Genomic DNA, 15,280 nt, shown 5'->3' on the forward strand with positions numbered 1-15,280 from the left:
TATTTAGAGAACACTTACTGGATAACAGTCTCTCTCTTAGACAATTAACTTATGCTCATCCAGAGGAGAGAGATATAAGTGAACATATCCATCATCACCAGAGAAGACACATTCCTGATACATGTCTTGGCCTCAGAGGACATATGTTCTACTTGACATATTCAACACAGATGTACAACCCCAACAACAGGCAACATCAGAGCTAGTATAATTTCAAAGGAGCATATCCTTCAGGGTCTATGTTAGTGGAAAGTGCTAAAGGAGCTTAGAAAAAAATGAAACTTTGCAGGGTTTTTTTTTTTTTTTAATGTGGTATGCACAGGGAGAATTTTCCAAAATAGGTATAATGCGAAGTGGGTTTTGGAAGTAGGGTATCATTTAGGAGAGCAGAGGGAAGGATGAGGAAGTAGAGATGATAAACATATTCTCTTATAAGATCAGATCAAGGAATAACCCACAGATCCATTCAACTAAATAATAAATAGGGCTGTAGACAATGACCCCTCTCCCAAATGCATATGTTGAAATCCTAACACAATGTAACACTATTTGAAGGTGAGCCCTTTGGGAGGTAATTAGGGCATGAGGGGGAGGCCTCATGAATGAGATTAATGCCCTTATAACAGAGACCCTAAAGAGCTACTGTGGCCCTTCTGCCACATGAGGACATAGGAAATGGTTGTTTACCATCTATGAACCAAGACACAGTCCTTCATTTGACATTTAATTTGCCAACACCTTGATCTTGGACTTAAAACCTCCAGAAGTATGAGGAATAAATGTCTGTTGTTTTTATTTTTTTTTTAAGATTTTATTTCTTTATTTGACAGAGAGAGAGAGACATCAAGAGCGGAAACACAAGCAGGGGGAGTGGGGGAGGGAGAAGCAGACTCCCCACTGAGGAGGGAGCCCAATGCGGGGCTCCATCCCAGGACCCTGGGATCATAACCTGAGCCAAAGGCAGAGGCTTAACGACTGAGCCACCCAGGCGCCCCTGTCTGTTGTTTTTAAAAGCCATCCAGGGTCTGGTGTTCTGTGATAACAGCCCAACTAGACAAAGACAATTAGAAATGAATACAAGAGACTGGAGGTCAGAAATATAGTTAGGGGTCAGGTTACGGAACTCCTTCAATATCAGGGTCATGTTTCCAGAAATGTTCATATTACTGGCAGTGTAGAAGAGAACAGGACTGCAGTGAATGTTTCTGGATGGGGAGGTGTGAGCCCAGGATGGGAATGTCACTGTCTTGGTGTACTGGTCAACCAAAAGCCCCCTCTAAGATAGAACAAGGTCCTTCACTGGAGCAGCTTCTGTGAGGATCAAAACAGGTTGTGGCAATGAAGAGATGTTGCAAAATATAAAATGTAAGATTTTATGACTACATGGTTGGACACTTGTGGGAATTTGAAAAGTAAGAGAGGGGGCAGAGTTTATAAAGGGCAAGGATTCAAAAAATAGCGATAATGTGACAGGTCAGTGACAGGTCATAAAAATCACTAGTTTTAAGTCTAGGTAATTCAAAGAGCAGATTTTTTTTTTATTTTTAAGCTATCTCTACACCCAATGCTGGGCTTGAACTCACAACCCAGAGATCAAGCGTTGTATGCTCTTCCCACTGAGCCAGTCAGGCTCCCCTCAAAGAGCAGCTTTCTTTTTCTAATTTTGAGTCAACATTTTTAAGAGAAGCCTTAATTTACCTTTCAATAGCTACATGTTAAAATTGAATTTATTGATGGAGGTGCACATCATATATGTTTGTCTGAATTATATAAATAATCCAAGATGATAACATAAATTGTGTGTTGGGTTTTGTTGTTGTTGTTTGTTTTGGTTTTTTTGTTTTGTTTTGCTTTGTTTTTTTACTTTAAAGACTTTTTTTCTTATATAGGGTAAATAATACAGTCAGTCTTCACTACAGGTGAAATTACAACATGCTTATCAATAATCCTAACCTCCACATTCTAAATTCTGTTAGTTGTTAAATCTAAATCGTATACTATTTGGAAAAATTTTCTTTACTGTGGTTAAACATATGAAATTTCTTTATAATAAAATTCTCGGGCGCCTGGGTGGCTCAGTTGGTTAAGCGACTGCCTTCGGCTCGGGTCATGGTCCTGGAGTCCCGGGATCGAGTCCCGCATCGGGCTCCCTGCTCAGCAGGGAGTCTGCTTCTCCCTCTGACCCTCCCCCCTCTCATGCTCTCTCTATCTCATTCTCTCTCTCAAATAAATAAATAAAATCTTTAAAAAAAAATTCTCAAGTTCTTTAATAAAACAATTATTATTTTTTGTTAGTGCACATGCTGAACTACTAAGAACAGTTTCTGTGCAGCGGTGAAGAAACAATTCAGACCAGGACGGCTCTAAGAACTTCTGTGACAGCTCAGTGGGTCAGGGCAAACATCAGTCCTCTTAGAAAACATCCTTAGAATTCCAGAGCTACTGTCAGTGTTGAGCTGGATACGTTCGAGAACTAGACAACCTTTTCAAGATCTAGTGGGAATCAGGTAGCAAGCAAGAAGACTAGAAGCTCCCCCACCTCGTTAATTAGAATTTGACACTATTTGAAACTGCTTTGCCATCAGCCAGTGTGGAAATGTTGCAACCATCTTAACAATGCTCACGTTTCTATTTCATGTCGTTATTTATCCAAAACGTTATATGAGTAAAGACTCCTAACACTTAGCAGTCCATGGCATTCTGTTTCTGATATGCTTTGCCTCCTTGTGTAATGACACCTAGCATGGTTACTTCCGTGCCCAGAAGAGCTCCCCTATGTCCATAATAGACAGTCCACATAAAGGCATTCTAAGTATGGAGATACAAGATAGGTTATACAATTTAATAGATGAAAGCACCTCACCTTTCCTCACCTTTAGGACTGGAAACAGGCAGAAATATGAAATATTTGTTCTCTGTCTCAAACAAAAAATTGGAGGTAACTGAGTAATTTATGTGAACCCAAGGAGTTCTTTCTTATCAGCCTTGCTTGCTTTGCTTTCTCTAGTAAAAATATCTAAGTCAGTAAAAAAAGTCATGATGTCATACATATAATTCACCTATATTTATAAAGTTCTTAGAGGCACTGATGCCAATTTATATACTATTCACTGAAATAAAATACAATGAATCTTGTTATTCCAACCTTAATATTTCCACTGATGATCTTGTTAAAATACTGAAGATGGTAGGAATGTTGTTTTCTTAACGTTATAGTTAACATAATAAAGTGCTAGTAATGTCACCATAAGGACATATATTGTTTAAAGACAGGGAATCGACATTTAAGAAGGTTTCCTTTAGAATAAGACAGAATTATAGGAATTATAATAAAATTATAAATTATAATAATTATAAAACATTATCAATAAAATATATAATAAAATAAAAATATTTTTAAATTTTAAGATAAATTAGGAAATGGAAATATTGACAAAGAAGTATTTTTAAAGAGTACATGCGGAGAATTTTCTTAATGGAAAGAGAAAGAATTACTTTTAAAAAAGAGTCATATGATGCTATTCAAATATATTGGATTCTCTATTTTTTTTTTTTATGTAATAAGTCCTCGCAGTTTTTATTACAATTCTATTGTTACAACATACCACCATTAGTATCGTGCTTTATTTGGAATAAAAACTAGTAAATAACTAATTTTTAGAAAGGCAGGAAGTGGGTAAGAAATCTTGCATCATAGTACCAAGGATTATATTCATAGAAACTTTCTTAAACATCCGAAGTGTAGGGCCATACGTGTTAGACAGGAGAAAGTTTACCTAAGTAATTCCTAAAGGACATAGTTGAGTGCAATATATGACAAAAAGGAAAAGCGGAAACGAGTTTCTAAAAACAGACAACAGATACTGTAAATGACCCAGAAAAACCAAAAGGTGTTGTATATCTGAAAATGCATAAAGGGAGTGCAAATAAAGTATATCATTATATATTCAATATATTAAACTTATATATACCTTACTATATTAATATATTAACTAGATGTACAAGTTTCTGTGGTTGGAGACTTTTCTCAATCCACAAAATAAAATACTAAGTGTGTGATTTGTGTGTATTTCTGCTGACAATAGCAACAGTACCATTTCAGTACAATTTCTTCTGCCCACTGTCAAATTTTCTACAAAACTTCATCGGGCGCCTGGGTGGCTCAGTTGGTTAAGCGACTGCCTTCGGCTCAGGTCATGATCCTGGAGTCCCGGGATCGAGTCCCACATCGGGCTCCCTGCTCGGCAGGGAGTCTGCTTCTCCCTCTGACCCTCCCGACCCTCCCCTCTCTCATGCTCTCTCTCACTCACTCTCTCTCCAATAAATAAATAAAATCTTTAAAAAAAAAATTTTTCTACAAAACTTCATATATTCAACAAACAATCTCTAATTGGTACAGAATTTTAAAACCAGAGGATAAAGCCTTATTTGCCTTTTTTATTTTTTTTTGCCTTTTTTAAATGTTCATAAGTTTACCTAAGAAATTCCAATTTCTTTGAAAGGGACATTCCTCTTTCTTTTGACAAATTTAAAAAAAAATGGACATACTTCTACAGGCACAATTTTTTTTCTTGCTGATAAATGGGAAAAAAAAATGTAACTTAAAATCATCCCAGAAAATATTTGTTCTTTCTTTATGGTAAAGATCATAGATCAAAGAGAAAACTAATGGGGAATGGGATATATTATGATTGTGTGAACCAAAAATTCTCCAAAGAGTTCAGTGTTCTTTCATGTTTTTATCCCACCCACTTCCCAGACTCTTTGTATTCAGTGTATTCTCTGACAATGTAAAAGTTCCTTTTGTTGTTCTCTGAACTGTACACATGCATTTCTCTTTGTGACTTTTCTCTCAAATCCACAGTTGCTTAAAAACAATGGTGTATTGTAACCTTACTTGAATTACCTTGACAGCACCGTTTTACAGATCTGCAACAATTTGATGTCTATAAAGGAAGACAATGATTGCTTTTAAGTATTAAAAAAGTGTCCACAAAAGCCTACTTTTTATTGTAACTAACATTTTCTGATAATTAAATTCAAATAATTCCAATTGACTTCCAGAATCTAAGTCCAACAGTGCTACCTAATCTGTAGTATAAAGAGTCAATACTTTACCTCACTTTCAAATTCCCTTGTTGGAGCTGTCCATCGTACACCGATAAAATATCAAAATCTTCTTCAAGGGCAAAGGTATGAAATGACAGCTGTATCCGATTACGTTCTCCTGTGATAATGATCCAGGTGCAGTTAGCGTAGTTTGGATAACCATGTGGAAACCCTGGGCTCTCGATGGTGCCATTGGGACCCTGGACTAAACCACCACAGTTCTGACCTGAAAAAGAAAGCACACACAAAAAAAAACAGCATATTATTTTGGCCTATCTTTACTCCCTGTGACTTTTTTTCTTAATTTCCAACCAGTTGGCCGATTTTTATAATGACTTATTTTGTGACCCTTCGTGCACAAATATTGAATGATAAATTGCAAAAGTGTTCCCCAGTGCTAAAAGGCGTGTGTGTGGCGGGGCGGAAGGCAAAGAAGGAAAATATACAAACTTAGGAATTCATATTAGAAATTTGAGAAAAAACGTTTTCTGTAATTTTCAAATATATCTTCATTGACACCCACCTGCCATATTCGTGAAACAAATTTGGTGTCAATTATCCGCCCCAGCATCATGCTGGATGCCTTTAAGTTCCTTGCTCAGAGAAACTACATTGACAGATCAAATAACCATTATAAAACTACACACACATACACACATATTAGTATATCCAAATGACTGAAGCAACCTGAAGCAACATGAATGATTAGGGAAAACCACACTCAGTATTCAAACTATCGATTTCTACCTACACTGGCAAAGTCTCATAAAGCCAAAGAATAAAACAAGACTGCAGAGATCTACCCAGTTCAAAATAAAAGGCATAAAACAAGAGAAATGAAATTATGCAAAAATTAAGGAGCAGCCCATCAGAATAAGGGACCTTCCCTCCATCAGGGTCTTCCTGTTCCCATGGGCGGGATTCAGAGGTTGGCAGGGGAGGGTGACTGCATATCCCTGTGACAGATGCCGTTGAAGAAAAGGCTCAGAGTCAGGCTTCCCTAAGCAGGGTGCAGAACATCCCACACTCTCTTCCCCCTTCTTATTCTAACTTCCTTTTAATAGGTTGTATTAGGATTGCTCTTACTGTTCGACATTTGTGATGTGGTGGTTTATAATAAGATGTATAATAAGAAATATATATTTGGTCTTTGTCCCCTTTGACACAGAGCTCCTAAAACCTTTGGAATTTCCTACGGGAGGTAAAAAAAAAAAAGTGTCTTGTGTCATGTTAATGAGAGGACTTTTGGGAAGCATGTAAGGTTGGGGGTCAGTTGCAAGGAGAAACAAACAAGTGATTAGAGGGGTTGGAACTTTCAGTCCCACCCGCATGACCTCCTGGAAGGGGACAGGGGCTGGAGGTTAGATCAATAGCCAGTGGCCAATGATACCTATTAATCGATCATAACTATGTAATGAAGTCTCCATAAAAACACAAAAAGAAAGGAGTTCACAGGGCTTCTAGGTTGGTGAGCATGAATGATGCTGCCCTGTGCATCTCATCTGGCTGTTGATTTGTATCTTTTAATATCCTTTGTAATAAACCAGGAATCTAGTGAGTAAACGGGTTTCCTGAGTTGCCCGGTTCCCGCTGTGGCTTACACATGCCCTATTCTGTGACTTCTTCTCCTCGTGAGCCTGCCACGGCGATGTGTGTGTCAACTAGCCCGAATGAATAGGTCAGGACAGACCGGCGGTTTGGACTGCCCTAATGAACACATTTTAATCACTTTAACTGTGAATATCACCATCATGGGAGGAAACAAAGTAACCCCTATAGAATCCTTCTAGCCTTTCCTCTGCCTGGGGCTAGCTAGTAAGTACCCACTGAAACCTGCCCACAGGCTTTCTTTTCTTCTTCATCTGGACATTTCCCACCTCTGTGCTTAAGTGTATTTAAATGTTTTGCCAGAAGGAATATAAGAAAGTTTGGGAGGGATCGGGGCCCACTCAGATTATTATATGTAGTGTAAATATCTGAATACAAGTATTATCTCAGCTTTTACTGTTGAACTGCAAACGGGAGATTATTCGCAAATACATTTTACATGTTAAAAAAAATACAATAGTCGCTCTCAGAGAGTCAAGTCTTTCACAGGAATATTATCAAAGGCTGGTGGGAGTTTGCTAACCTTAATAAAAAAGATTTAATGAAAGGGATTTATGAGTTTAAAACAAAGAACTATTAAGAAGCCCATTTTCCACTAAATTTAAATCTAACAATAACACTGTAACAAGTAGATATCAAAGCTGTGGGGTTTTGAAAGGTCTTTAAAGAAAAATAGCTTTTCTGGTTTATCTAGCGGTTCTTGCTTCACAGTAAATCAAAAAGTGAAGACTTGATTATAAATTGGAGGAAAGAAAAAAAAAATCAAGAGAAAAAGTGTCCTCTGGAAGGTAGTTACTATTACAGACCCATGACGCTGAACCAGATTATCAGATATTAAGATTTTCTCCGTGGAATAACATTTAGGCTGCAGTGGGTCCCAATTAGTAAAGTGCATTTTGAAGAATGAGTCACATTTGATCAGTAGATAGAATTTTCCACAGGCCCTGGCAGAAACACCAGGAACTGCTCAAAAGTTAGACAAGTAACTCTCAGGCTTGGCTGCACATTCCAAACAATGTAGGGTCTTTTCAACTCCCTATGCCTCAGATCAGTTCTGATGCAGGTGTCTGGACCAAGAATATCCAGGACAACCTTGAAGAACAGAACTGGAGATCTTATGTTCCTAAAGATCACAGCTTATTATAAAGCTATAATAATCCAAACAGTGTTTAATTGGTACAAACCTAGAAACATAGACAATGGCACAGAGTAGAAAGTCCCAAAACAAATTCATGGAGATATAGACTCTAGATTTATAACAAAGGTGCAGTGCACTACAAAAAGAATGGTTTTTTCAGTAGATGGTTGTGCCAACTGGATATCCAGGTGGGAAAAATAAACCTCCATCCCTTCCTTACATTTCACACAAACATCAATTCCTTATGAATTGCAGACCTAAATGTGAACTGTAAAACAATCACGCTTCCAAACAAACAAACAAACAAAAAACATAAAAAATCTTCTTAACTGTGGGGTAAGCCAAGACTTCTTAAATAGAACACAAAAAGTAATACTCCTAAAAGGAAAGAAAGAAAAAGAAACAGAAACACGGGGATGTTTGTATTCAACAAATAGCATGTTCATAATATGATAAATAAGCCTCACAAATCAGTAAGGAAAAGGTAATAGAATAGAAAAACAATGATTACAGGCAGCTGGAGATTCAGAATCAGAGTGGGGTTTTTCTAAAATTGGAGAAACAAATGGATCATAAAATGGAAATCCTTTGGCAGCCCTGACCGCTTTCTCGTCTGGGCCAGCACCGATTCAAGAGGTATAAGGAAGTAACATTTTGTGCTACAGAAAAAAAACCAAACCAACAAAAAAAATCCCTATTTCATTGGTCTTTCTTTGTAGGAGCAACGACCCCACCCTGCTTTACACCATGCAACTTTCCGTCCCACTAGGGAATGTGAACTTGGCAGCGATTTACTCACTGTCTTCTGTCCCATTAAATCATCTCGACTCTTACTTAAAAACAACAACACACATGGCATGTGAATATAATTATTTGTCTAAGCATTAGGACTACAATAGTATTGACTAGAGCTCCTGAGGGTAATTCAAAATCTACTACTGTTGCATGGAAAGACATCTCTTTAATAACAATTACTGTGAAGTTGTGGACCTCAGCATCATTATGATCTGTCTGGGGTTCGAGCTTCATAACACACTCCAAACGTAATGGCTAACACCACCTATAATTAAACTAAAATTACTCTCCAAGTGGTTAATCCCAGGATGTAGAGTGATTATAATTAATGAATGCAAATAACTTATAGATGACGTCCTCCACTGATACCAGAAGTTACTTCAGGTATCTTGGTAAGGTATGTCTGAAAGAAAGATTGCTTTAATAGCAAAAAGTTCTTTCAGTTAAATAAAATACAGCTACAGATGAATGTATGTAGAGTACACACAACAGTCGCATACATCTCTGAATTTACGTACGTCACGCATCGAGTATGGGTCTGGCCTGTGGCCCCACTATTGGCCAATACCAAGGTTGGGGTTCTTCCTCAAGTGTTCCCAGCAAAGATTTCTGCCTGTCTCCCTTATATGATTTTCCCTCTTGGTTCTTATACTCTAATGGCCTGCTACAGAAAACTCAAATATTTCACAAATGTTTCCTTTTTATATGGCTTAAATCTATGTTTCTCCATTTAAATGTGGACCTTAAAAACAGCTTAAAATAAGCAGATTATTTTAACTGGAAAAAATTTGATGGATACATTTTTAAATACTGTAAACATAGTCACACATTAACATATTGCTCAGCGGGCATCTATTTTAAGTACTTTGTAAGTTATATTTCCTAAGGGCACTGAAGTAATCTGCAGATAATTTTAATCTTTTAGTGAAAATCGTGTTGTTCTTGCAAGATTGAAAACCCAATTATGACCGAAGAAACTGTCTAATGGTCTTCTTTCTTCAAGTACTGATGCTGGAAGTTACCTTGAAACCAAATGTCAATGTCCATGGGAGAAAAAGAGTGTATGTGTGTATGCATATGAATGGAACGCATACTTTAAATACGCATCACCCAGAAACACACAGAACCGAACACACAGCTAAGTTGAACCCACGATTCAAACAAACCCAGTCAGAACATTTCAATACATGCCTGAATTTGAAGGGATTGGTGTCTAATAATGTGGTATATTGGTTATATCTCAATGAAGCCAGGGAAACAAAAGAAACTGGTATCTAAATCATCTAGCAGTTAAATTATACCTTGTGAAATACGTGGTTCATTCTGAAGTAATCAGCAGAATGTTAGGTATCAGGGACTCATACAGAGTTAATTTAGTATAGATTTCTACTCAATTTAGAGATCCTCAATACCACGGCATCGAGGATTACCAGCAGGCATTTTAATTCTCTCGGACTTTCGGAGTGAGGCACTGTTTTCAAAAAATACACTTTCACACAGAATCTCAGTTGGTTAGACAGCAGTCCTGCAACATGGCGGGTACAGACGTGGAACGCAGATGGAAGTAGAGAGCCTTCCCAAGTCTCTCAGAAATGAGGGAGGGCTTTCTGAAACCAACCCTCTGCTTGAACACTGAGGGAACTGCAGTGAATGCCTCAGATCACACAATAAAACAGTGATGAAACACAGATATTTAGAAACTCTCACTTCAGTTTTTCTCTAAAACTGAGCTATGCCCATTGTGGGGGGGGGGGGGAGGAGTATAAAGTAGCATTTAAAACTATAAAAATCACTCACAGCCCCATGACCAAAGGTAACTATTGCTGTGGCTACTGGACACTTTTCTAATCCTGACACGGTTTCAAGTAGCGCTGTGTTACCTGATACACGTGTTTGAGATGACCTATTTGCCAGTCCTGCAGAATGAACAGGAGCCAGCAAGAACTGGATCCAGGATGTGTCTTGCTTTGTTTGTTTGCTTGTTGATGCTGATCTTTATTCTGCGAGGGTCCATAAGATCACCCCTGCCCCTGCAAGAAGACCCCTAGAAAAACCGAGTGGTGGTGAGGGTATAATTGATGTGTGTTAAACAGGGGTGTACCCATGAATGCGACACACATTCTGGGAGAGGCTGGGTTTCTCGTGCCCTGTGACAGTTCCCTACTTGGGAAACACTCAACCGAGAACATGGCACCATGTCCTTGTCATTTCTGAGATGACATCACCTATCTGCTCTGACGGTTCACCACACTGGGGTCTGTACCCCTCCTCAACTCTTGCTGTCTAATCTGTGCTCCTACTTAGCACACACCTTTCATTTCCTAAAGGAAAGTATTTGCTGAGGTGATTCATCCGTGATTCATCCTGGCTCGCTGTAAGCGTCTGATTAATGAGTGTGTGTATAAACAAATGCCTTCCTAGATTCCACAGTTGTTCAGACTGTTGTTTTCCTCAATCCTGGCCCTGATGACCCATTCTTAGAAAGTAATAGATACCATTTTTTGCAAAACTCAGGTGCCAAGCACTCGGCATGTACTATCTCATTTAATTCTTGTACAGCCTTTCAGGTAGGAGTTAGCCTAGCTTCTGTTTTGCTAGCTGTTATATTTATTTGGACAACGATTTATGATAAGGTAACGCCTTTGCTATGTAAAACCCCTTTCTGAGAGCAAATATTTTCCTATCTGGAGCATTTTGACATTCAGTGATTCAGCTCATTGACTCCAGAGAGATACGGTCTATATTGTTCAGTATGTGAAGGAAGCCATGCAAAGAAAGGATACTCCATACTGAAATCTACCAACATTGACAGCACTCACGTGATAGGTGATCGCTGGTGCTGCAGAAGAATAATCCAGAGACAAGAAGATTTGGGAAGAATATAATTATATTCCAACTACCTGGCTGAGTATCATTTAAAAGAGCAAATAAATTTGTATATAAACACAGAGAATGAGCAGAAGCTATATGAACATCACAGCTAAACCTCAGTAAAGAGAGACATAAAAAAACAAACAAGTTTATATCCTGTTGCAACAAGTGCAGATTACCACACTGACTTATTTTGAAAACAATGCAATTCAGGGAAAATTTTTAAACATACTTTTTATGCCCAGCGGCCACCTCCATTCATTTCTTCTATCCTCTCTGTGAAAGCAACAATTTACGCTTGTCCTATCTTAGGCACATTTCCATGCAAGTGAAATTGTGCTTCTGCCAGACCAGATGTTTGATCTCCAAAGCTTCTCAGATTTTGACATTTTTATGGAAAGACAATACTGCACACCCGCAGGTTTGCTACGAGACTGAAATTTGCCTCCTCTTCGTGATGTGACAAGGTAGTAACTGAAGTTTAAAAAAAGAAATAGTTCACTGTAATCTTCACTTGAATTTTTCATTGTCTTTAATGACTAAGGAGTATCACATACTTTGAAGTGGGTCCAGCATTTCAAATATCAGGGGCCCTCAAATGTCAGTGATGGAAGTGGAGGTTTCCCTTATCAGAGAAGGACTTTTTGAAGCAGTAAACAAATCAAATATGCATTAAACTCTGCATTATCTTCCACAGTTTCATCGATTACTTCAGGGTCTACATTATTTGGAAAATGATTAATTGCACAAGGATCACGACTTAAAATGCCCTTCCTAGGACTTTGATTAAGGTGTTTCAAAATTAAGGTCTTCAGGCATTTTCCAGGAACAGCATGTCCTGAAGGAAGGTTTAAAAGCATTATATTTCTCAGTGCACCAAGAGCAGCTGAATATTGGCTACTGTAGCTGAGAGCCTTAGGGTGCTTGGTTTAGTTTTAATCCCAAACACTTATGGGAGATTACTCACAACATGAGCAAAGGGAAAAAAAAAAAAAAAAAGAAAATAGAAAAGCCAGAGGCTCATGAGCCTGAGATGGGGCCAAGGAATCAGTTCATCCCTAACGACTCCACAGCCCATGAACAAGGTTACACAGGTAGTCCTTCCAGGACATATGAACCATGGATGCCCAATTTCTACTGCCTATAACAGAAGATGAGGTTTTCCCTGGGCTGTGTTAATATAAAGAGTATGGTCTTTCTTCATTCCAGTAGAGTTCCTTATCATAACCACATGCAGGTTTGGTCTGCTTAATTTACTTCCCTTCCTAGAACATACCACGCTTGTCCACACCTCAGGGCCTTTGCATATGCTTATCCAGCTGCCCTGAATGCTCTTCCCCTAGATCTTCTCTTATCTAACATCTCTTCATGCAGGCTGAGTGCAGACACACTTCTCAATCAACAACCCCCTACATCAGTGCTCACTATCATTCACCCCGTTGTATTTCCTTGTTGTATTTATCATTTTGTGAAAATACCCTGTTTACTCATTGACTACCTGTTTCTGTAACTTATAGTAACCCTTTCAGGAGTGAGGACACTCCCCGCATTGTTTATATCCCCATTCTAGAAGAGTGTCTGGCACTTGATATTCAGTAATTGAAGTACGTGGACAAGTTGGGTACATCGGTGGGAGTCAGTGATGATGGTGGCATAAATTTCATCTATATACACACTCAGGTAGAAAGAGTCTGTAAAAATGCCCCGTCGTGGTACTAGAAGGAACTTCAACCGCTAACTCCAGTCAGGTCATAGATGACCCAGAGCATTCAGACTTCGGTGTTGTCCTGTGTATCCCAAGAAGAGGGGTCCTGTAATATCAATCCTGTTTAGCAGCCTGATTGTCGAGAGCTCCTTAGACTAACTTAAGTATCCCCTGCTTTATTGGAAGCTAAATTTTCCCTTTGCAACCCTCCTTGTACATTGGCAGCTCTGTCTTTTCCTTCTCAACGGGGGTCATAATTCAGGGCAAGGCAAAGCTGCGGTGAGTCAGACCTGGATCTGCACAGATACGATGTCAATGGTGTTTCCTGAGCTCCTGCACTAAGAGGAGGAAACTGTAGTTCATTCCAGGACTGCCATGATTTCACCAACTGAGAAATTGTTACATTAACGGTAATAAAGTCATTCAATGTCTACCCACGCTGCAGAGATGAATTGGAAGAACTTTGTGCATCCTATAGGGGCAAAATAACATCGGTCTCTGGGTCAAACAATACAAAAGTGTGACAGATTTCCAGCATGGAGCATTGGGGATTGGAGCAAGTCACCTGGTCAATATGAGCCTCCGTTTCCAGATGGGAAATGAGGGTGACTTTGCCAGGTTCTTGTAGTGATTTCTAAAAGGTGCCTTTAGGGGTACCCATGCTTGCTTGGTGCCTTGCCCATATGGTCCCTCAGTGCCCACTGTGGTACTTGAAATACCAAGACTGCAATTGCAAAATCATTTGTCTTCAGAGATTTTGAATGATGAAGCTGATTATACCACTAAACAAGCCAAATTAACACAAAACAAATAACAAACAAAGCCCCACTCTATTGTGGTTCCCAGATCCCACACGGGCACTCTTTAAATAGATAATGTTTTGCCTAAAACAGGTTCCCACCTAAATTTGAGCCTTTTCTTTCAGAAACTTCAAATCTATCTTTCTATACTGCAGGTTATTCTGAAGCCAATTCTACTTTTCTCACAGAAACAAACCATACTCATCAATTAAGATAATTCTTTCTCTCTGTACCCTGTACAATTAACATTCTTAATTGGATGTCAGATATTTCTTTATCTTTTAATGGAATTCCCAGTAATGAAACACATCATTATGGATAACTAGGTTTGAACTGTTCTTCAAATTTGAAACAATGTTATTTCATACTCCTGCTTTAATACATGAGAAGTAAAAAGAAGCATAAATCAGGCTCTCAAGGTAATGGTGGTGGATCAATGTAGGGAAATGTTTCCCTTAAATAGAGCTTTAAAAATCTAAGATGTTAATTGATACAGTTTAATCACGATGTTGTACAATCAATTTAGTGTTCCTTGTTAAGAAAGGTAAAACAAAACCACCAGCTGACTCCTTCCCTGTGTGCTCAGAGTTTCTTCCAACAATGGGCCTCCCCACCCTCTGCATGAATTCTTTATGTACAGATGGATGCTCACTACTCTTCCATTCCCTCTTTCTTTCATTCCTGAACAGCAGAGAATGATTTCTAGATCATCCAGAGATATTTTAAAATCCTAACAGTGTGGTTTCTCTTAGCATTGAGTGAGTTTTCTCCAAAGAGAAACTGAAATGTTCAAAAGTCATGCTAAGGGACAAGTGGCTCAGTCAGTGAAGCATCTGCCTTCCCCTCAGATCGTGATCCCAGGGTCCTGGGATTCAAGTCCTGCATCCAGCTCCTTGCTCAGCAGGGAACCTGCTTCTCTCTCTGCCTGCCACTCCCCCTGCTTGTGCTCTCTCTCTCTTTCTGTCTCTCTCTCTCTGACAAATAAATAAATAAAGTCTTAAAAAAAAAGTCATGCTAAAACCCCATTGGTCCAATATGTTCTATGAAGAATGGAGCCAATGAAACGTCTCTGGGTGGGAGGAAGGTAAAGGACAACATTAATTGATGAGGTCCTCGGTAGGTGGGGGAGCTTTTCAGATTTAGAGTCTGAAAGCATGACAAATCATTAACAGTTCTTTTTTATCCTTAGCAAAATTAGCAAATAAATTTTAAAATGAAAAAATAAATATGTAATGATTTTCTCTGCTCTTTAAT

At 38.6% G+C, this 15,280-nt stretch overlaps 1 protein-coding gene across 1 annotated transcript in view; it reads right to left on the reverse strand.

Moving 5' to 3' along the window:
* The window catches only part of LOC145720263 (CUB and sushi domain-containing protein 1-like), an 861,742-nt gene that overhangs the window by 522,526 nt on the left and 323,936 nt on the right, over positions 1–15,280 (reverse strand). Inside the window, exon 2 of the mRNA XM_081812882.1 lies at positions 5,119–5,335. Coding sequence (XP_081669008.1) covers positions 5,119–5,335 — 217 coding nt within the window. The remainder of the gene's footprint in view (positions 1–5,118; positions 5,336–15,280) is intronic.

This window comes from Leptonychotes weddellii, chromosome 2 (assembly GCF_054177405.1).
Source record: "Leptonychotes weddellii isolate Sample4059 chromosome 2, ASM5417740v2, whole genome shotgun sequence".
NCBI classification, from domain to species: Eukaryota; Metazoa; Chordata; class Mammalia; order Carnivora; family Phocidae; genus Leptonychotes; species Leptonychotes weddellii.